The 22,848-nt window shown below is 40.5% G+C and overlaps 1 protein-coding gene across 1 annotated transcript in view; it reads right to left on the bottom strand.

Annotated features, from left to right (window-relative positions):
* The window catches only part of FRAS1 (Fraser extracellular matrix complex subunit 1), a 660,838-nt gene that overhangs the window by 332,445 nt on the left and 305,545 nt on the right, over window positions 1-22,848 (bottom strand). Inside the window, exons 12-13 of the mRNA XM_040324225.1 lie at window positions 16,342-16,489; window positions 10,099-10,242 (exon numbers count right to left, since the gene is read on the bottom strand). Coding sequence (XP_040180159.1) covers window positions 10,099-10,242; window positions 16,342-16,489 — 292 coding nt within the window. The remainder of the gene's footprint in view (window positions 1-10,098; window positions 10,243-16,341; window positions 16,490-22,848) is intronic.

Below are 22,848 nucleotides of genomic sequence, written 5' to 3'. Positions count from 1 at the left end.
TTTTCTGCATCAATGCCCCGAAACCGATATTTCACGATCCTGAGGTTCCTCCACTTCAACGACAACACCCAGTGCCTTCCCCGAAATGACCCAAATTTTGATAGGCTTTTCAAAATTCGCCCCTTATTAGATTATTTTTCAGAATTATTCCCCCAAATATATACCCCGGAACAACACATTTGTGTCGACGAGTCCCTAGTAAAATTTTGTGGCCGACTTAAGATCAAACAGTTCATGCCAAGCAAAAGAGCCCGCTATGGGGTGAAGATGTACAAGTTATGTGAACGAGCCACAGGGTACTTGTATTCCTTTTTGGTGTACGAAGGGAAGGACACCCAGCTGAATCCCCCCGATTGCCCAGACTACTTGGGATCAAGTGCAAAAGTTGTCTGGCAACTTATCACCCCCCTCCTGGATAAAGGATACCACCTGTACGTGGACAACTTCTACACGTCTCTTCCTCTGTTCCACAACCTGCACCGAAAGAAGACGCCAGCATGTGGCACCGCCAGAAAGAACCGGAAAGGCTTTCCGCAAAGCCTTGTAAATACAAAGCTGAAGAAAGGGGAATCGGCGAGTCTGCGGAACAAGGAGGTTCTGGCAGTGAAGTGGAGGGACAGAAGAGACGTGTATATGTTGTCGTCCATCCACAACGATTCCTTTGTAGAAACCCGCAGAAGGCGTGGCACCACCATCCAAAAACCCACCTGCATTCAGGACTACAATTTGTTCATGGGGGGAGTCGACCTAAATGATCAAATGATGGAACCATATCTACCCACAAGACGCACGTACCATTGGTACAAGAAAGTAGCAATTTATTTTTTTCATTTGGCCGTCTACAACTCCCATATTATTTACCGCAAATCCACCCAAAACCCCCTACCCTTCCTTGGCTACCTGGAGGAAATTACCACTACCCTGATATTCCCGGACGACCTGCCCCAACACATCCGATCAGATGTCCTAAGTCGGCTCTCCGAACGGCACTTCCCGGATAAGGTCCCTCCCACAGCATCAGGCAGACGAGCTCAAAAAAAATGTAGAGTGTGTGCCAGTGTAGGAGTCAGACGGGACACAGTTTATTATTGTGCAGAGTGTCCTTCACAACCAGGCCTCTGTATAATTGACTGTTTCAAACGTTACCATACTAAACTAAAGTATTAGTTTAGTATGGTAAACGTAATCCTCCGTTCCTGCCTTCTCACCCCTTATGCCACTGCCTGCTTTGTAACTGACCCCGGCTTGTTATTGGACCACCCTTCTGCCTAATGATTTTGTAATACCGCTGCCCGATTTGGAATTGACCCTGGACTGTTTTTCGACCATTCTTCTGCCTAACGATTCTGTACTGCCTCTGCCTGATCTGGAACTGACCTCGGACTGTTTGACCATGCCTTTTGCCTGCCTCTTGGACTGATCTTGTACCCTGCTACTGGACTAGTGGGATTCAACACAGGGGTCTCACATATGTGAGGGGCGCCAGAAAAGTTTTTCTGGATGAAGAAAACTTTTTTGTTTTCTCATGCTAGATTAGGGTCTGGTTGCCCGGAGGCTTCAAAGAGATTTGGGTGGGAGAAGCCTCTACCCCTGTCCCCATTCTGTCCTGAACGAGGCCCTCCTGCTGCCTGTAGGACCTATGCCATCATGCCTCTGCCTGTTGCATGAACTGACCACCTGCAGTATCCCTGCCTGGACGTTGCTGACCAGTCCCTGCCTGCTGCCTGGACCAGTGCTATCCTGCTGTGTAGAACTGCGCTACTATTACCAAGGTAATCTTTTGTTTACGCTTTGCTCAGCATAATGTATTTTGGGGTGTAATTCTTGGTATGTGCATGCTATGTGTCTCTGGAACACCTGACGGTGTTCCTTGCATGTTGGATCTCTATATGTGGTCAGGCTGTGTAGAAGTCTCACACATGGGGTATCGTTTTACTCAGGAGGAGTAGCAGAATGTATTTTGGGGTGTCATTTTTGCTATGTACATGCTATGTGTTGGAAATATCTTATCAATGGACAACTTTGTGTAAAAAATATGCGATTTCATTTTTTTTTTCACATATTCCAAAAACTTCTGGAAAAAAATGAACCGTTCAAAAGACTCATTATGCCTCATAGATTATATGTTGGGGTGTTAGCTTTCCAAAATGGGGTCATTTTGTGGGTAATTCCATTGTCCTGGTGTTCCAGGGCCTTCAAACGTGTAATAGGTTGTCAACTAGTTAGATGTGCAATTTATGCTCCTAAAACCCCTGATGGCGCTCCCTGCATGTTGGGCATCTGTATGTGGCCAGGCAGTGAAAAAGTCTCACACATGGGGTATCGTTTTACTCAGGAGGAATAGCAGAATGTATTTTGGGGTGTCATTTTTGCTATGTACATGCTATGTGTTGGAAATATCTTATCAATGGACAACTTTGTGTAAAAAAAATGCGTTTTCATTTTTTTTCCACATATTCCAAAAACTTCTGGAAAAAAATGAACCGTTCAAAAGACTCATTATGCCTCATAGATTATACGTTGGGGTGTTAGCTTTCCAAAATGGGGTCACTTTGTGGGTAATTCCATTGTCCTGGTGTTCCAGGGCCTTCAAACGTGTAATAGGTTGTCAACTAGTTTGATGTGCAATTTATGCTCCTAAAACCCCTGATGGCGCTCCCTGCATGTTGGGCATCTGTATGTGGCCAGGCAGTGAAAAAGTCTCACACATGGGGTATCGTTTTACTCAGGAGGAATAGCAGAATGTATTTTGGGGTGTCATTTTTGCTATGTACATGCTATGTGTTGGAAATATCTTATCAATGGACAACTTTGTGTAAAAAAAATGCGTTTTCATTTTTTTTCCACATATTCCAAAAACTTCTGGAAAAAAATGAACCGTTCAAAAGACTCATTATGCCTCATAGATTATACGTTAGGGTGTTAGCTTTCCAAAATGGGGTCATTTTGTGGGTAATTCCATTGTCCTGGTGTTCCAGGGCCTTCTAAATTGTAATAGGTTGTCAACTAGTTAGATGTGCAATTTATGCTCCTAAAACCCCTGATGGCGCTCCATGCATGTTGGGCATCTGTATGTGGCCAGGCAGTGAAAAAGTCTCACACATGGGGTATCGTTTTACTCAGGAGGAGTAGCAGAATGTATTTCGGGGTGTCATTTGTGGTATGCACATGCCATGTGAGAGAAATAAGCTATTACAATGACACTTTTGAGAAATTTTTTAAATAAAAAATAAAAATCTTCATTTTGCAAAGTGTTTTGGGAAAAAAATTACAACTTCAAATAACTCACCATGCCTCTTACTAAATACCTTGGGATGTCTACTTTCCAAAAAGGGGTTATTTGGGGGGCATTTGTACTTTCCTGGCTTGTTAGGGTCTCAAGAAATGAGATAGGCCTTCAAAACATCAGGTGTGATCAGATGTGATAATTTATTATGATTTGCACTATAGCTTGTAGACTCTAAAACTTTCACACAGACCAAATAATTTCCAAAAAATTTGGGTTATTTTTATCAAAGACATGTAGCAGTATAAATTGTGGCCAAAATTTATGAAGAAAAATTAATATTTTGCAAAATTTTATCACAGAAACTAAGAAAAAAACATTTTTTTTCTAAATTTTCGGTCTTTTTTCATTAATAGCGCAAAAAATAAAAAACACAGAGGTGATCAAATACCACCAAAAGAAAGCTCTATTTGTGGGAAAAAAAGGACAAAAAAATCATTTGGGTACAGTGTTGCATGACTGAGTAATTGTCATTCAAAGTGTGAGAGCCCTGAAAGCTGAAAATTGGTCTGGTCAGGAGAGTGTTTAAGTGCCCAGTATGGAAGTGGTTAATAATGTAAATGTTTTAAGCAGTTGTAACATTCAAAATTTCACGTGTGGTCACTTTTATTCTGCAAATATGTCATGTATTCCTGGACACAATATCTGCATTGTTATATGTAGGCAATCAGATGTGCTCATGAGCATAATCCACATTTATCAAATGATAATATCCATGGCAGATTACTTGAGCATAATGTGGATCTTGTGCCATTAGACGCCTGTATGGCCCATTAGGCGTGGCTAAGGAGATTCATTATGTATATCAGTCTGGAATATCAAGAGTGTAAATCATCACAAGTCGACTGCGCATACACTTTTCTCCATAATCTGTAACCGCAGGGCTAGCAACTCATCAATATGACTTCTGTCTTTGTGATATGAAGGACCCTCAACAGAGCAATTAACAGTCCCCTACATCTATCAAAATCATGATGCAAATACAAAGTCTTTTCAGAGCCAAAATCTTACAATGTATCATAAGTTAAAAACACTCAATTAGTTGCCAAAGTGTCTTGTCCCAAAGTCACACAGTGATTAGGGCCCTTTCACACTTGTACGACTTTTCCTACGACTTTGGACATCAGAGTAGCTAATCACCACCACCGTCGCTGAGAGCGACTTACAACTGTAGCTGCGTCCGCCAGCAGCTGTCATTTTAGTGAAGGGGGCTGGCAGACACACCCAGCCACTCACAGAAGCAGCAGGACGCAGAAGATTCATGCCAATGCAGTTCACACTGTCCTAAATTGTTGCTGTTAATGTAGCCTTATACAGATCACTGGGGCAGTTTACTGTAGATGTCAAACTACCATTGACATATGGAGTCATATTAATAAAATCTCCCATGGGTCACTGCACAATGCTATATCAATTCACATGAAACATGCCAATCCAACACAAATAAAAACAATCAGGTAGCAAACTGCAGCAAGTGAACACCATGGGATTGTACTGCACGTTTTGTCAATATATAATAGGCAAAGTCTCTCTGTTCATTGAGACATTACCTAGGCCAGGGAAAAAGCTTGGAGCACACACTCAACTATGTGTCTCACTAGGCCATTTCTTCTCATAGCGGGACTTCCTCAGAGAGGTGTAGTGAAGTCATTTTGGTACGCTAATTACATAAATGTTGAATTGTGAAATATTACAGGATAATGCATTTTTTCAAATTCCATACATAATACCAATAAAGGCTATAATATATATGTATTTCTAATCTGGAACCAAAATAAGGTCCTATCGCTCTTGAAAGCAACAAGGTAGACTACAAATGTTAAAGGTATAATGTGTGGAACCAAGACATTGCAAAAAAAATAACTGATCGAGAGTTTAGAGAAAATATGGCCTGGGGACTCGAGTTGAAAAAAAAAAAATATATATATTTATTTTAGGCAAATTAGTAATAGAGTTGTAGTAAAGTTAGCCAATGTACAATAATGCTGCTAAAATTGACATAGGCTTCTAGGTTTCAATGACCCCAGCAAAACAGGTTTAACCTCCCTGGCGGTATGATTAATTCAGATTTTAGGTGCTGAAAGCGCTACCATTATTTTGCAAGGAAATTTGGCATTTTATATTGTAGGCCTGTAATTCTTAGAAATAACTCACTTAACCACTTAAGGACCGGACCAATATGCTGCCTAAAGACCCAAGGTGTTTTTACAATTCGGCACTGCGTCGCTTTAACAGACAATTGCGCGGTCGTGCGACGTGGCTCCCAAACAAAATTGGCGTCCTTTTTTCCCCACAAATAGAGTTTTATTTTGGTGGTATTTGATCACCTCTGCGGTTTTTATTTTTTGCGCTATAAACAAAAATAGAGCGACAATTTTGAAAAAAATGCAATATTTTTTACTTTTTGCTATAATAAATATCCCCCAAAAACATATATAAAATGTTTTGTTTTCCTCAGTTTAGGCCGATATGTATTCTTCTACCTATTTTTGGTAAAAAAATCGCAATAATCGTTTATCGGTTGGTTTGCGCAAAATTTATAGCGTTTACAAAATAGGGGATGGTTTTATTGCATTTTTATTATTTTTTTTTTTTTACTACTAATGGCGGCGATCAGCGATTTTTTTCGTGACTGCGACATTATGGCGGACACTTCGGACAATTTTGACACATTTTTGGGACCATTGTCATTTTCACAGCAAAAAATGCATTTAAATTGCATTGATTATTGTGAAAATGACAGTTGCAGTTTGGGAGTTAACCACGGGGGGCGCTGTAGGATTTAATGTTCACCTAGTGTGTGTTTACAACTGTAGGGGGGTGTGGCTGTAGGACTGACATCATCGATCGAGTCTCCCTATATAAGGGATCACTCGATCGATACGCCGCCACAGTGAAGCAGGGGGAAGCCGTGTTTACATACGGCTCTCCCCGTTCTTCAGCTCCGGGGAGCGATCGCGACGGAGCGGCTATAAACGAATAGCCGCGCCGTCGTCCCGGATCTCTCCCCGCAGGAACCCGACCGCCGCATGTCATCGGGGGGGGGGGGGGTCCCGATCGGACCCCCGACCCGCGGAAAGGCAGGGACGTACAGGTACGCCAATGTGCCTGTACGTGCCATTCTGCCGACGTAAATGTACATGCGGCGGTCGGGAAGGGGTTAAATCTGTCCAAACCAGAGTCTAGTAGACATTCCGGGTATAATAAAATTTGAAACACAAAATCATAAATTATAATACAATAAATAAATATAAATAATTATAACAAATAATATAATAATAAAAAAATTGATTACTTTAAATTTTTTGATGACGAATTTCCCCACAAATCACTATCGCTCAATTCTGCAAGTGATTCTAATTTATTATCGCTGTTTTCTAGCTGTCTAAAACCACTTTTGGCATAAAGGGACACTTTTTGGTTGCTATGGACAATCTCCAGTTTCCAGGCAGAAAGAACAGTTTTTATTATATAAAAGTACATGTAGGACACTGGGCAGACCACTAGGGACAAGGGGGGGGGGGGGTGTGTATTTTTTACATACAGTACTGTAATCTATAAGATTACAGTATACTGTATGCATTGTGTTTATTTACTTTTTTAAATTTGGCGCCGATCTCCGCCCCCCGTAACGTTGTAGGGAACGGCGCTCGGCACTGTGAATCGAGCGAGGAGGACACCGCTCGATCACACAGTGGAGAGGCATCGCAGGATCCAGGGACAAGGTAAGTAACTTATGCCTGTGAACGCAGCTAGGCGGTCCCGAGTCTGGCTCCGGGTTACAGTTTTTGGTCCTGAAATTCCACCCCGAGCCTGGGTTTGTAATTCTGTTTAGCAAAATTTATAAGCCACACAAAAAACACTGTTTTTCCAGGAGGCTGAATCCAATGAATTTTACACCTCTGCAGTTTCCTGGGTCACTTCTCTGCTCCTCATCAGAAAGCCATTAAAACAAGTATATCACCTAAGTTATGCATTATACTAAATGCAACATCAAAGATTTCCTCATAAGAAAATTCCAGAATACTAAACATCTAGATGATGAATGCAAATTTTCACAGAATAATTATATTTTATGGCACCTAGCAGTTTACCATATGGGCACATATACAGGGAGTGCAGAATTATTAGGCAAGTTGTATTTTTGAGGATTCATTTTATTATTGAACAACAACCATGTTCTCAATGAACCCAAAAAACTCATTAATATCAAAGCTGAATATTTTTGGAAGTAGTTTTTAGTTTGTTTTTCGTTTTAGCTATTTTAGGGGGATATCTGTTTGTGCAGGTGACTATTACTGTGCATAATTATTAGACAACTTAACAAAAAAAAAATATATACCCATTTCAATTATTTATTTTTACCAGTGAAACCAATATAACATCTCAACATTCACAAATATACATTTCTGACATTCAAAAACAAAACAAAAACAAATCAGTGACCAATATAGCCACCTTTCTTTGCAAGGACGCTCAAAAGCCTGCCATCCATGGATTCTGTCAGTGTTTTGATCTGTTCACCATCAACATTGCGTGCAGCAGCAACCGCAGCCTCCCAGACACTGTTCAGAGAGGTGTACTGTTTTCCCTCCTTGTAAATCTCACATTTGATGATGGACCACAGGTTCTCAATGGGGTTCAGATCAGGTGAACAAGGAGGCCATGTCATTAGTTTTTCTTCTTTTATACCCTTTCTTGCCAGCCACGCTGTGGAGTACTTGGACGCGTGTGATGGAGCATTGTCCTGCATGAAAATCATGTTTTTCTTGAAGGATGCAGACTTCTTCCTGTACCACTGCTTGAAGAAGGTGTCTTCCAGAAACTGGCAGTAGGACTGGGATTTGAGCTTGACTCCATCCTCAACCCGAAAAGGCCCCACAAGCTCATCTTTGATGATACCAGCCCAAACCAGTACTCCACCACCACCTTGCTGGCGTCTGAGTCGGACTGGAGCTCTCTGCCCTTTACCAATCCAGCCACGGGCCCATCCATCTGGCCCATCAAGACTCACTCTCATTTCATCAGTCCATAAAACCTTAGAAAAATCAGTCTTGAGATATTTCTTGGCCCAGTCTTGACGTTTCAGCTTGTGTGTCTTGTTCAGTGGTGGTCGTCTTTCAGCCTTTCTTACCTTGGCCATGTCTCTGAGTATTGCACACCTTGTGCTTTTGGGCACCCCAGTGATGTTGCAGCTCTGAAATATGGCCAAACTGGTGGCAAGTGGCATCTTGGCAGCTGCACGCTTGACTTTTCTCAGTTCATGGGCAGTTATTTTGCGCCTTGGTTTTTCCACACGCTTCTTGCGACCCTGTTGACTATTTTGAATGAAACGCTTGATTGTTCGATGATCACGCTTCAGAAGCTTTGCAATTTTAAGAGTGCTGCATCCCTCTGCAAGATATCTCACTATTTTTGACTTTTCTGAGCCTGTCAAGTCCTTCTTTTGACCCATTTTGCCAAAGGAAAGGAAGTTGCCTAATAATTATGCACACCTGATATAGGGTGTTGATGTCATTAGACCACACACCTTCTCATTACAGAGATGCACATCACCTAATATGCTTAATTGGTAGTAGGCTTTCGAAACTATACAGCTTGGAGTAAGACAACATGCATAAAGAGGATGATGTGGTCAAAATACTCATTTGCCTAATAATTCTGCACTCCCTGTACAAGACTTGAATTTGTTAAGGCTTGTGTACACTGAATTTTACTGATATACACTGCTGCATTTATCCCAAGGCAAGAGCATAGATACTGTTCATAGGGTTTAGTGAACTCTGTTGGGGGTGCACCAAGAGAGTATGGGGTTGATTTACTAAAAGGACAACTACACTTTTTAAAGTGCACAGTCTATTTGCCTTAAGTAAATGAACCCCAATACCTTGTCATGCAATCTAGCTGACATAGGATAAATAAGAGTATGGTCTCATGATCATGCATTTGTAATGTAAATACAGTAGATCAGACTGCTTTTTCCGATATTAGTAGCACTGAATAAATTTGAGTTTTAAAGTAATCGTTTCTGTATATGGTAGGTTGATGATCTTGGAACAAGGTCTCAGTTCCAGCCAAGCACCTTCAACTAGATTTAAGTGTCTTTGGTTAAATTAGACCTACAGGATTTATACCGGTATATATTAAATAAATTAATTAATACAATGCTTGTCATATTGTAAAGGTACTCTAAAGATGTAAAATGTTACTTTGGGCTTGATTTATTAAAAGAAAAGGGACAATTCACTTTGCACGGGAAGTTACACTTTGCAATGGAATGTTCCCCAGAGTTTAGTGAATTAAATGAAATTCTGCTAACTTCCATCAGCTAATCATGTGCAAGCAAAAATACTTTTGTTTATTTTCTCTGCATGTAATTGGGAATTTCTTGCAAACAAATTCCTCCACTGGAGAAAATTCCATCACACAGTGCTACTTTCCTTGCAAAGTGAACAACCTAAGAGCCTTTATTAAATTAACCCCATTGGCTTTACATTTCTGGCTGTTATGTGACAAAATTGGCCACAGGTGCTTTTGTTAGTTAACCGTACTGAACAGAATGCTGTGTGGCTTTGGTCAGAATTAATATAGTAAGTCAGTATACAATGCAGTAAATGCTTTTCACAGATTAGATTTTATGGTTGCAATAATATGCACAATATCCACATACTGTGGAACAATGAAAAAACGAACAGCTTTCTGCCTCAGCAGCCAACCTGCAAGACCATATTTTGGCATATTTACTGGATCCTTTTTTAATGTAGAATAAACATAAGACACATTTTGTCTTGTGCCGTCAGAGAGTGCATTACCCAGGCATGTTTGGCTGTCCAGATAGAAGCCAGGGTCACAGCTGTGCACACAGAGTCCCATCTGCAAAAAGTAAGTTTCATCCCGACACATGTCGCAGTGGTCAGCGGACTGAGAGCAGGTTAAACAGTCTGGATTACATAGCTCTGCAAAAGAAAAATAGTGATTATGGGAAAAAAGTTGTATCTTATGTGTCATAGCATACTGTCTATAACAATAAATCTTAGATATACATAGCATCACATTTACTGTACACAAAAGCTACATTTCTATTTTTTATAAATGAGATAATGGATCAGTCAGTAAACACTTTTATTGTGTTAGTAAAATAAGCATGCTTACAATAATTGCATCCCAATTTTAACCTATAATTTACAGTGTGGTCTGGCTGGCCATAGATGGATCCAAATTCGATTGGTTCAACAGGGACTGAATGAATTTCAATTCATCTGTGGCCACTCCTGCTCGACATTAGTTATTCTAACGATTTTTCATGTGTATCCAAAACTGTTGTTACTTTTGCGTTTAAAGGTGTATAAATATTTACATTTAAAAGCGTCACATCCTTTAGGCCCGGTTCACACTTCCGTGACTTCAACGTTTTAAAGCCTGCATCCCGGCGTGATTTACATACGACTTCTTTAACAGAAGTCAGTGCAAGTAGTGTCGAAGTTGGACTAAAAGTAGTGCAGGGACCTTTTTCTAAGTCTGAGCGACTCAAGTCGCTCCTATTAGAACGGCTCAATTGCACTTAATTGGGTGCGACTTGTGATGCGACATGTGTTCTCAAAGTCGGAGTGCATGTTGCACTAGTGTGAACTTGACCTAAAGTGGTTGTTAACCTCCCTGGCGGTATGATTATGGCAGATTTTAGGTGCTGAAAGCGGTACCATTATTTTGCATGGAAATTTGGCATTTTATATTGTAGGCCTGTAATTCCTAGGAATAACTCACTTAAATCTGTCCAAACAAGAGTCTAGTAGACATCCCGGGTATGATAAAGTTTGAAACACAAAATCATAAATTATAATATAATAAATAACTATAAATAATTATAACAAAGAATAATAAAATAATAATAATAATGAATAAATAATGTAATCAAATCAAAAACACTGAAATTTTCTCAGTTGCAGAATTGTCTCTGTCATTACTTTCAATGTCTTAACCTCCCTGGCGGTATGATTAATTCAGATTTTAGGTGCTGAAAGCAGTACCATTATTTTGCATGGAAATTTGGCGTTTAATATTGTAGGTCTGTAATTCTTAGAAATAACTCACTTAAATCTGTCCAAACAAGAGTCTAGTAGACATCCCGGGTAAAATAAAATTTGAAACACAAAATCATAAATTATAATACAATAAATAAATATAAATAATTATAACAAATAATATAATAATAATAATAATAAAAATTATTACTTTTAATTTTTTGATGACGAATTTCCCCACAAATCACTATCGCTCAATTCTGCAAGGGATTCTAAAACCACTTTTGACATAAAGGGACACTTTTTGGTTGCTATGGACAATCTCTAGTTTCCAGGCAGAAAGAACAGTCTTTATATAAAACTGCATGTAGGACACTGGGCAGACCACTAGGGACAAAGTGGGTGTGTGTTTTTTTTATACAGTACTGTAATCTATAAGATTACAATATACTGTATGTATTGTGTTCATTTACTTTTTTAAATTTGGCGGCGATCTCTGCCCCCGTGCGTCGTAACGTCGCAGGGAACGGAGCTCTGTGGCACTCGGCACTTTGAATCGAGCGAGGAGGACACCGCTCGATCGCACAGTGGGGAGGCATTGCAGGATCCAGGGACAAGGTAAGTAACTTGTGCCTGTGGACGCTGCGAGGCAGTCCCAAGTCTGGCTCTGGGTTACCGCTTTTGGTCCTGAAATTCCCCCCCGAGCCAGACTCGGGAATACCGCCAGGGGGGTTAAGACGAATTTCCCCACAAATCACTATCGCTCAATTCTAATTCTGTTTTCTAGCTGGTCTAAAACCACTTTTGACATAAAGGGACACTTTTTGGTTGCTATGAACAATCTCCAGTTTCCAGGCAGAAAAAACAGTCTTTATTATATAAAAGTGCATGCAAGGCACTGGACAGACCACTAGGGACAAAGAGCGTGTGTAATTAGTTTATACAGTACTGTAATCTGTAAGATTACAGTATACTGTAGGTATTTAGTGTTTTAACTTTTTTGAATTTGGCGCCGATCTCCACCCCCATGCGTTGCAACGTCGCAAGGGAACGGAGCTCGGTGGCACTCGGGCACTGTGTGAATCGAGCGAGGAGACAGCTCGCTCACACAGCCAGGAGACATCGCAGGATCCAGGGGATAAGGTAAGTAACTCTGCCTGGATCCTGCAATGCGATCCGGAGTCTGGCTCGGGGATACCGCTAATGGTACTGAAATTCCACCCCGAGCCAGACTCAGGAATCCCGCTAGGCAGGTTAAGTCACTAGTTTAAATCACTTTTATCCCTTCTGTTTTAGACAGATATAAAGCACTGTGGGATTGATTTACTAAGAGCAAATAAACTGTGCACTTTGCAAGTTGCTCCAGATCTTAGTAAATGAGATAAGGCTTCACTTTGCAAAGAATATCCAATCACCTGCAAGGAAAAAAAAATAGAATTTTTGCTTGTTTGGATGACGGATGATTGAAAGATGAAAGTCAGCAGATCTTCTGCTCATTTACTAAGCTCTGGAGCTCTTAAAGTGTACAGCCTGTATGTTTTTAGTAAATCAACCGTATGTCTATTTTTTAACCACTTAAGGACCGCCTAATGCCGATATACGTCGGCAGAATGGCACGGCTGGGCACAATCACGTACCTGTACGTGATTGTTAAATGCCCAGCCGTGGGTCGCGTATAGTTTTATTGCATATTGATTTTATTGCATATTAATAAAAATGCAATAAAACTATCCCCTATTTTGTAACTGCTATAAATTTTACGCAAACCAATTGATAAACGCTTATTGTGATTTTTTTTTACCAAAAATAGGTAGAAGAATACGCATCGGCCTAAACTGAGGAAAAAAATTGTTTTTTTATATATTTTTGGGGGGTAATTTATTATAGCAAAAAGTAAAGAATATAGAATTTTTTTCAAAATTGTCGCTCTATTTTTGTTTATAGCGCAAAAAATAAAAACCGCAGAGGTGATCAAATACCACCAAAAGAAAGCTCTATTTGTGGGAAAAAAAGGACGCTAATTTTGTTTGGGAGCCACATTGCACGACCGCGCAATTAAACAGTTAAAGCGACGCAGTACCGAATCACAAAAAGGGGCCTGGTCCTTTACCTGCATATTGGTCCGGTGGTTAAAGATGATATTTCTAAACCTTTTTCCATAGCTCCACTGTGCATTCACGTGATCCCCCTCCACTCTTCTTCCCCAATCTAATGAGAGCAGCGGGAGGGTCTGAAATTCCACCTCTGATGTGAGTTGGCCAGCAGAGGGAGACCACGTGACCGTGCAGTGGAGCTGTGCAAGAAGGTATTTAGGAATATTATGTTTAAAGAATTGACACGCAGTACTTTATATCTGCCTAAAACAGAGGGGATGCTAGTGATTTTAATACATTACTAATCGATTACAGGAATTGCCTCAGGAGGGAAGGGGCATGGAGGAGATTGTCTCTCACAGTAGAGAGCAGCGAGTGGGATGGCAGAGGCATGTAAACTGACCACGGTATCATGGATAAGCAACCGTGATTACAGTGGTCAGCACACACAGGGGAACACGGAAACAGGCAGGATTAACCAGGTTTTATATTATACAATGGGAAAAATTACACAGCACAAGCACACAAGCACTATGCTATAGATCGGGAATATGCAATTAGAGGACCTCCAGCTGTTGCAAAACTACAAGTCCCATCATGCCTCTGTCTCTGGGTGTCATGCTTGTGGCCGTCAGATGTGTATGTACAGATATGTATGCCTCATGGGACTTGTAGTTCTGCAACAGCTGGAGGTCCGCTAATTGCATATCCCTGCTATAGATCATGCTTTAAAGGAATAGGAAAAAAAACAATTTACGGGTTACAACCACTTTCATATTTTTAACAGCATACAATTCTCTTTCATTAAAATCCATGCACAGCTAGAAGACCTGAACTGCTGGTCAGTTACCACTGGAGGATGTCAGAGGGACTGGCATGACTTAGGCTCCACGCACACTAGGTGCTTAAAAAGTGCAAAATAAAAAGGCTGGGTAAAATTTTTAAAAAGTTTGCCACAGTTTTTGCAGTGTTTAGGAGCGTTTTCAAAAGTGTTTAGGAGCGGTAATGTTTTTGTTAAGAAGCAGGTGGCCGCCGGCATCCTTAACCACTTCAATACCAAGCACATACACCCCCTTCCTGCCCAAGCCAATTTTCAGCTTTCTGCGCTGTCGCTGTTTAAATGACAATTGCGCACTGTACCCAAACAGAATTTTTATCATATTGTTCCCACATATTTGATCACCTCTGCGGTTTTTATTTTTTGCTTCACAAATAAAAAAAGATAGGCGACACTGATGGGCACTGAAAGGCTGCAATGATGGGTACTTATGGGTGGCACTAATAGGCGGCACTGCTTGGCACTGATAGATGGCACTGATAGGCATCCTTGGTGGCACTGGCAGTGGTAGGCATTGTGAATTGGCAGCTGCCTGGGCAAAGATTGGCATTTCCATGGTGGTCTAGGGTGGCATACCTGGTGGTCCAGTGTTTGTGGCCATCCCTGGTGGTACTGGCGGCATCCTGGTGGTCCTGGGCTGGCATCCAAAGGGGAGCTGCACTGATAAACAATCAGCACAGACACCCCACCGTCAGGAGAGCCGCCTCCTCTACTCGTGTCTGTCAGACGCGAGTGAGGAAAAGATGATAAACGGCTCTTCCCGTTTACATCGTGATCAGCCTTGATCGGACATGGCTGATCATGTAGTAAATAGCCCCCGTCAAAGGCTCTTTACTGAGATCGGTGTAGCGGTGTGTCAGACTGACACGTCGCACCACTGATCGCCACGATGCGTCCAGTCAGGATAACTGAACCACAGCCCGGCCGTCATTCTGCTGGAAGTGGTTAACAACCAGTGAGCAAGCCGGCCCCCACGTTATTAACAATGGATGACTCATTGGCTATCAGTGGGGTTCCAGATGAACATAAACAAAACAAATGCCAGCAATAAAAACATATCTTCAGGTCTGGTATAGATTTTAAGGCACGTCATTTTTTTTTTAATTGGCGTGGGCCCTTCCCCCAAAATCAATACCAGACTCTTATCTGAGCATGCAGCCTGGGGGGGGAGGGGGTGATTTGGGGTAGGGAGTCACCCCCTCAAGCACCTGGTCCCCATGATGATGAGAACAAGTGTCTCTTCCCCACAACCCTAGCCATGTGGGGAACGACTTTTCAGAATCTGGAAACACCCTTTAGCATTGTCCCCCAACATGTGAATGGGTATGGGGTACATTGTAAAAGTGTCAAAGTGTAAAAAAGCAAAAAAAATGGCACACAGTCGTAGCCCATGTGTGGGCGGACTAGGTGCTTTCTTTGTATTACTGCAAGTTTTTTGATGTATTTGCAATAAAAATTATTAAACCAGAAAATACACACACAGTTTTTGAGTCCTTTATTAAAAAAACAAAGTTCCCCAGTGTAGATCCATCACCAATGCCAATCATGATGAATGCCAGCCGTCAACCCAAAAAAAAAGGGTCAGCACCCAACGAATGCTCTCGTGTATGAAAGCTCTGCCGCCTCACGCACCTAAATAAACTAAGGGGCGGGGTATGCTATCCACCTAAAAAAAGACAATATATAAAAAAGGCAATATATAAAAAATATAATGCTGACATCACGTATGATGAAACATGTCGGGCGGAGCAATGCTCTGACGTTAGACGCCCCGACCACAGAAGTGCTGGTGAATTGTATTTTGTTTTTCCCGGCAAACATTCTTTCTTCCACATGAATTTTTATGATGTGTGATTACCCATTTTTGGTTTTAACAATAAAGAAACCTTTAAAACTATAACACACTATTGGGGCCTCCTATTTTCCATACGCTCCGATACATGTGATCCATCGAGATTTCCGGATGAGAGTTGAGTACTAGCTGGATTTCGCTGATGCCTGTCTGTGACTAACAAATCATTTCACTTTCAAATGTAGTAATCATATAGCATGCATGCAAGGTTTGTTTCAATCATAAACACAAAAATAATAATTTAAGTATACCTGGCTTGCATTCTGGGCAGCACTGGCCTTCAACATTCACTGCTAGATTTCCAAGAGGGCATGTGGGACAAGACGGAGAAAAGCAGGTCACCTGACCATTCTGACACTCACATTCTGTGCATGGGCCTTCTTTCCATTTCTCTCCATTCTACAGTGAGCAAGTGATTGGAAAAATAAATAAGTAGAACAGAGCAGATCAATGTACACACAAGCAACTACCTAGATATCTGGTATGCAGTATCAACCAATTTGAGACCTCATGCACACTGGGCATAAAGAAAAACACTTTTAAGGGTATTTGATGTTTATTTTCCCCTTCTACTAAACGCCCCTCCATGTTAGTCTTTAGGTGCATTTTTATTCTGCTTTTCCCCTGCCAAGAGAAAAAGTGTTCAGAAGAGCTGATCAAATGCCCAGAAGGGGATCAAGACAGCTTACAATACATAAAAATGTACATATAGAACCCATGTAATTCAGCATATGTAATCTTTTCCAATGTTTTTTTTCCTGTATATACCTAAATGTATGCCATATAGTAACCACTTTAGCCCCGGAAGGTTTTACCCCCTTCCTGACCTGAGCACTTTTTACAATTTGGCACTGCGTCGCTTTAACTGACAATTTTGCAGCCATGCAATGCTGTACCCAAATAACATTTGTGTCCTTTTTTCCCCACAAATAGAGCTTTCCTTTAATGGTATTTGATCACCTCTGCAATTTTTTTTTTTGCACCATAAACACAAAAAAAGCAACAATTTTGAAAAAAAAACAATATTTTTAACTGCTACAATAAATATCCCCAAAAAAGTTTTTAAAAAAATGAATTTCTTCATCAGTTATGGCCAATATATATTCTTCTAGATATTTTTGGTAAAAAAATCGTAATAAGCGTATATTGATTGGTTTGGGCAAAAGTTATAGCGTCTGCAAACTATGGGAAAGATGTATGGCATTTTTATTATTATTATTTTTTTACTAGTCATGGTGGCAATCTGCGGTTTTTAGAGGTACTGCGACATTGCGGCGGACAGATCGGACACTTGACACATTTTTGGGACCATTGACATTTATACAGAGATCAGTGCTATACAGATGATTTTACTGTGTAAATGTCACTGGTAGGGAAGGGATCAACACTAGGGGGCGATCAAAGGGTTAAATGTGTGTTCCCTCAGTGTGTTCTAACTGTATGGGGATAGGACTGACTAGGGGAGGAGACCTATCATTGTTCCTACTTAGTAGGAACAAACGATAAGTCTCCTCTCCCCTGACAGAACAGGGATTTTGTGTGTCACCCGAGCTGGCTCCTGCACACGCGTGCGACCGGCGACGATCGCGCCCGCCGGTCATGTGCATCCGGTCCCCCCTCATTCAGCGGGCACACGTGCGCCCTCTGTCGGCTCTTAAAAGGGACGACATACCCATACAGGTTTTGCGCAGCCGTGCCATTCTCCCGCAGTTTATCTGCGTAAGGCGATCGGCAAGTTTTTAAATCGCAGGCAATGGCATAAAGGCATGGATACATATTATAATGCATGCTGCTTTTATAATGGCTTTTTTTGAAAAAGGGCTTTTCGCAGCATTGCATGTATGTATTGTATGATTGTGTTTTGAATAGTTAGGTCCTGTGACTTTTATGTCAAAGCTGCTCTATATCGCTAAAAAGTCTTGGCAGCTGATGGCAATGGATGTGTAAACATTACAAAACAATGGTGCAGCGATAAGATAAATTATCAAATAAATAAAATAATAAATAAAATATGTGCAATACCATAGTGCAATGCAAATATCAAACTAATATGTGTCACCACAAATCTAAAAAATAAGAAATCTAAATGTGAAGCCAAAAACTGTGAATTCAGTGATTCTTTGATTTTGAGGGAAATGACAGATGGATACCAAACGCCACCAAACTTCTTATTGATAAACCACATAGCATCTCTGTGTGCAACAGAGGGGGGCTTACCAGAATCATATGACCCCCATTTAAGAGTGGTTAACCAGCGCTTGTGTATCAATCCAAGATTTTCAGCTTTCCTCAAAACCATATGTCAAACGATGGTACTACTGCACTATAATAGATTGCTGTGCATATATACTCAGTTGGACAAAGTATCATGAAAAAGACACGCTCCATAGTGTAATCCCGATTAAAACACCAATTTAATGTGGTAAATGTTCCTACAATGAAGAGATGACAAACAGGCACTTCATTATCATATGAACAACTCATATTCCAGAATACAAGATGGCCGTGGCGGGATCGCATATGCATAGTGGCGTGTGTTCCGTCTCTGCCCTCCTAGTTTCGTCAAAGATGATTTGGCTCCTGATGACGTCATCTTTGACGAAACTAGTATCCACATCTGTCATTTCCCTCATATTCAAAGAATCACAGAATTTACAGTTTTTGATTTCTTTGTTTTATTTTTTCAATTTGTGGTGACACATTATAGTTTGATATATTTGCATTGCACTATTGTATTGCACATACATTTTAATTTATATTAGCTTTGCACTATTGTTTTGTGATGTTAATTATGCTATATATTATGGTATTGTACTGGCTGCTGTATGTTTCTTAATACCCAATACAGCCCTAGAGCGTTTTTTTGTTTTTTGTTCTTATTAATGGATGTGTAAAGTCTACAACAAAATGGTTAATTTAGGTACAGAAAACTTGAGTAAATGCAGTTCTCAATTGTAAAACAGATAAATCCCTTAATGTGAAACAGTAAGTCAGGGATGTATCCATGCATCAAGAAGCTTGACATAAGTTTAACAGCTTCCAAACACCATCAGCCTGCAGACAGAATGGCTTATTGTGTTTTTCTTTATCGTGTCATCGGCTCTACCCGGATTTCAGGCCATTTATTGTATGTAGTGTTCTGAGTCATAATTCCTCCGCTGTACACTGCCAATAATTCCTCTACCTAATGATCTGTTTCACATATAAAGTCAATATATGTATATAGGCATCACATAGGCTTTTACCAGACAGCTGTCTATAAATTTACACAATGTACAATGTAAATCTTAAAGTGTCAAATATATCGTACTGTCACATGTATTATTCACATTAAAATGTAACTGTGAGGTATCTCCCTTCCCCAACATCTCTGTGTCTAAAATGCCAAAGAATAAAATGTTGCATTAGAGAAGTTTAGGCATTATTCAAATGTGAAAGCACCAATGCCTATGGTGCTAATTGACATTATTAAAATGTGAGGGGTTTATTCATAATTTTAGGATAGTGGGTGGGTGGAGTCAAGCAAATCATTTCTATTTACCCATAGACCAACTGTACACAAGAACTGCTTGTTTACAGTAAAGATGCAACATATTAGCACAGGGAAAAAATAAAATAGAAAAAGTGCAGCGCAAAACTCAAATATATAAATGATACTGGTATACTCAAACACCAATACCATAAGTGTGAATATGAATATGCAGAAAAAATGGAAAAAAAAAATATTAAAAATTAAATACAATTCAAACAAACAGTCCAAAAGTCCATAAGTGTCAGAAGATGAGTGAATTAAACGAAAATAAATCTCCACCACGTGACAATCCACCAAAATTTTGAAGTGATCCCTCCACCGTTGTAGATGGCTACTCTCACCTTCATATATGGACCACTGAGTTAACAGATGGTCAATAAAGCAAATCAAATAGGCAGGTCATGAACAGGAACCAGGCTGATGTATTAGATCCTCATAAGACAACCAAACCGCAAAGGACAGGTGCATGTAAAGAGATAATCACAGACTAAGTGCTCACTGTTGCAATGTGTGGATTTATTCTTTAAAAGAAGCAAAAGTCAGGCTACTCACATTTGGTCAGACAAAAAACGGCATGAAGTAACAATCTTTAGGAATGAACAGCAGATGAGCGACGTGATGTTTCAGGCTCCTAAACCACCGGACGCGTTACGTTATATCAACTTCCTCAGCGGGGCAGTTGATATAACGTAACGCGTCCGGTGGTTTAGGAGCCTGAAACATCACGTCGCTCATCTGCTGTTCATTCCTAAAGATTGTTACTTCATGCCGTTTTTTGTCTGGCCAAATGTGAGTAGCCTGACTTTTGCTTCTTTTAAAGAATAAATCCACACATTGCAACAGTGAGCACTTAGTCTGTGATTATCTCTTTACATGCACCTGTCCTTTGCGGTTTGGTTGTCTTATGAGGATCTAATACATCAGCCTGGTTCCTGTTCATGACCTGCCTATTTGATTTGCTTTATTGACCATCTGTTAACTCAGTGGTCCATATATGAAGGTGAGAGTAGCCATCTACAACGGTGGAGGGATCACTTCAAAATTTTGGTGGATTGTCACGTGGTGGAGATTTATTTTCGTTTAATTCACTCATCTTCTGACACTTATGGACTTTTGGACTGTTTGTTTGAATTGTATTTAATTTTTAATATTTTTTTTTTCCATTTTTTCTGCATATTCATATTCACACTTATGGTATTGGTGTTTGAGTATACCAGTATCATTTATATATTTGAGTTTTGCGCTGCACTTTTTCTATTTTATTTTTTACTTGCTTAGGATTTTTGCGAATTTCCCTTAGTGTTCAGCTGGCATTACCAGTGATCTGAACCCTGGGGGTCTGTATCACATAAATACACTTTTAATATCATCATTTTTTGATCTATATATTTGCGCTGATTGCACCCTGTTTTTTATATATTAGCACAGGGCCATTTATTTCAAACTGAATACAGCCGTTTCAGATTGTGCATTGTTCTGTCCATGAGGAACTGTGGAATAATTAATTTTTTAGATTTATATTAGTGAGACATGGATATACCTTCTGATAGAGGCCCCATTCGCACCTAGCAAATCTGGACCATGGGTGGAATCGCTGCGATTCCAAAATCACTAGATGTGAATGGGGTCTAGAAAAATACAAACTACTGTTCTCCTAAAGGAAGAAACTATTTGTTTTTTAAAAGATTTTCCTTTCCAAAAAGATTTCTCATCTCATCTGGTACTTTTTTGACTGTGATTAGGTTCAGTGGGCTGGTCAACCCTGAAAAGATGCAAGGGTGGCAAGATTCCTAATGTCCTTTCCCTTACACAAACACTATGCACCTGTCTTTCTGTTAATGAATAAACACATCAGAAGATATCTGTTTTTGCATATCATATAGCGTGAACTTTCTCTTAATCACGCAAATTCCAGGAAAATTGATTTGTGCTCAGCACTAAAATAACACCTCTATTAGAGATATAATGAGTTTGTGTACTTTGGTGTTTCTAATGGTCCCATTTGCTCAATGCGATTTAACTAAATGTTAATTAACTCTCCTTCCCTCGCTGCCTTAAACACTTCATGACTGTCAAGAGGCGAGGTGAAAAGCTTGTTAAATAAAGGAGAAAATTCTTCTAAACATAATTATCTCAAACAGCGTTAAGAAAAAGAACACAACACTATTAAATGTAACATGGGCCTAATTTTTCTCACATCACTGATAAGGGCAAGTGTCACATGACTTACAAAGGGCTTTAATTGGACTTGCAATTTTCAACAGAAGTTTTGCTCTAGTCAATGTACGTAATAACGTCAGGTGCTTGTGGGTCAGACAAAATAAGGATGTAGCAAAAGTCTACCCATTCACAAAACAGTATAGATGCAGAAAGGCTGCAACTTATGCATACAGTTCAGTTCATATTATATTATATTAAAATAGGACATGTATTTACCACTTGGGCCCAGATTCTCAAAGGACTTACGATGGCGTAGCGCCATGTACGCCGTCGTAAGTCCGAATGAGAGCCGTCGTATCTATGCGGCTGATTCTTAGAATCAGTTACGCATAAATTCGGCTAAGATACGAGCGGCGTAAGTCTCTTACACCGTCGTATCTTAGTTGCATATTTACGCTGGCCGCTAGGTGGCGCTTCCATAGATTTCCGCGTTGAATATGCTAATGAGCTAGATACACCGATTCACAAACGTACGTGTGCCCGGCGTAGGAAGATACGTCGTTTACGTAAGACATACGCCGGCGTAAAGTTACCCCTCATAAAGCAGGGGTAAGTCATGTTGGGTATGGACGCCGGAAACGTACGAACAGCGTCGTGTTTTACGTTGTTTGCGTAAGTCGTCCGTGAATGGGGCTGGACGTAAGTTACGTTCACGTCGACTAGGCATTGAACGGGCGTAATTTAATTTGAAAATTCAACGTGATACTGGGCATGCGCGCTCATGCGCCGTTTGAAAAAAGCGTCATTTGCGTGGGGTCATGATTAGTTTACATAAAACCCACTGTTCCTCATTTGATTTAGGCACGCTTACGCCGGCACATTTACGCTACGCCGCCAAAACTTTAGACGCAAGTGCTTTGTGAATACAGCACTTGCCTCTCTAAGTTAACTACGATACGCTACGCCCGCCTACATTTACGCCGCCCTACGAGAATCTGGACCTTGGTGTCTGCGCTATAGCTGAATACCGGCTACAGCGCAGACCTGAATTGACGGTCCCGGCCCC

The sequence above is a fragment of the Rana temporaria genome, chromosome 1 (assembly GCF_905171775.1).
Source record: "Rana temporaria chromosome 1, aRanTem1.1, whole genome shotgun sequence".
In the NCBI taxonomy this organism is placed as follows: domain Eukaryota; kingdom Metazoa; phylum Chordata; class Amphibia; order Anura; family Ranidae; genus Rana; species Rana temporaria.
Note: the sequence above shows the minus strand (reverse complement) of the source record. Positions and strands in the feature narration are given on the sequence as shown.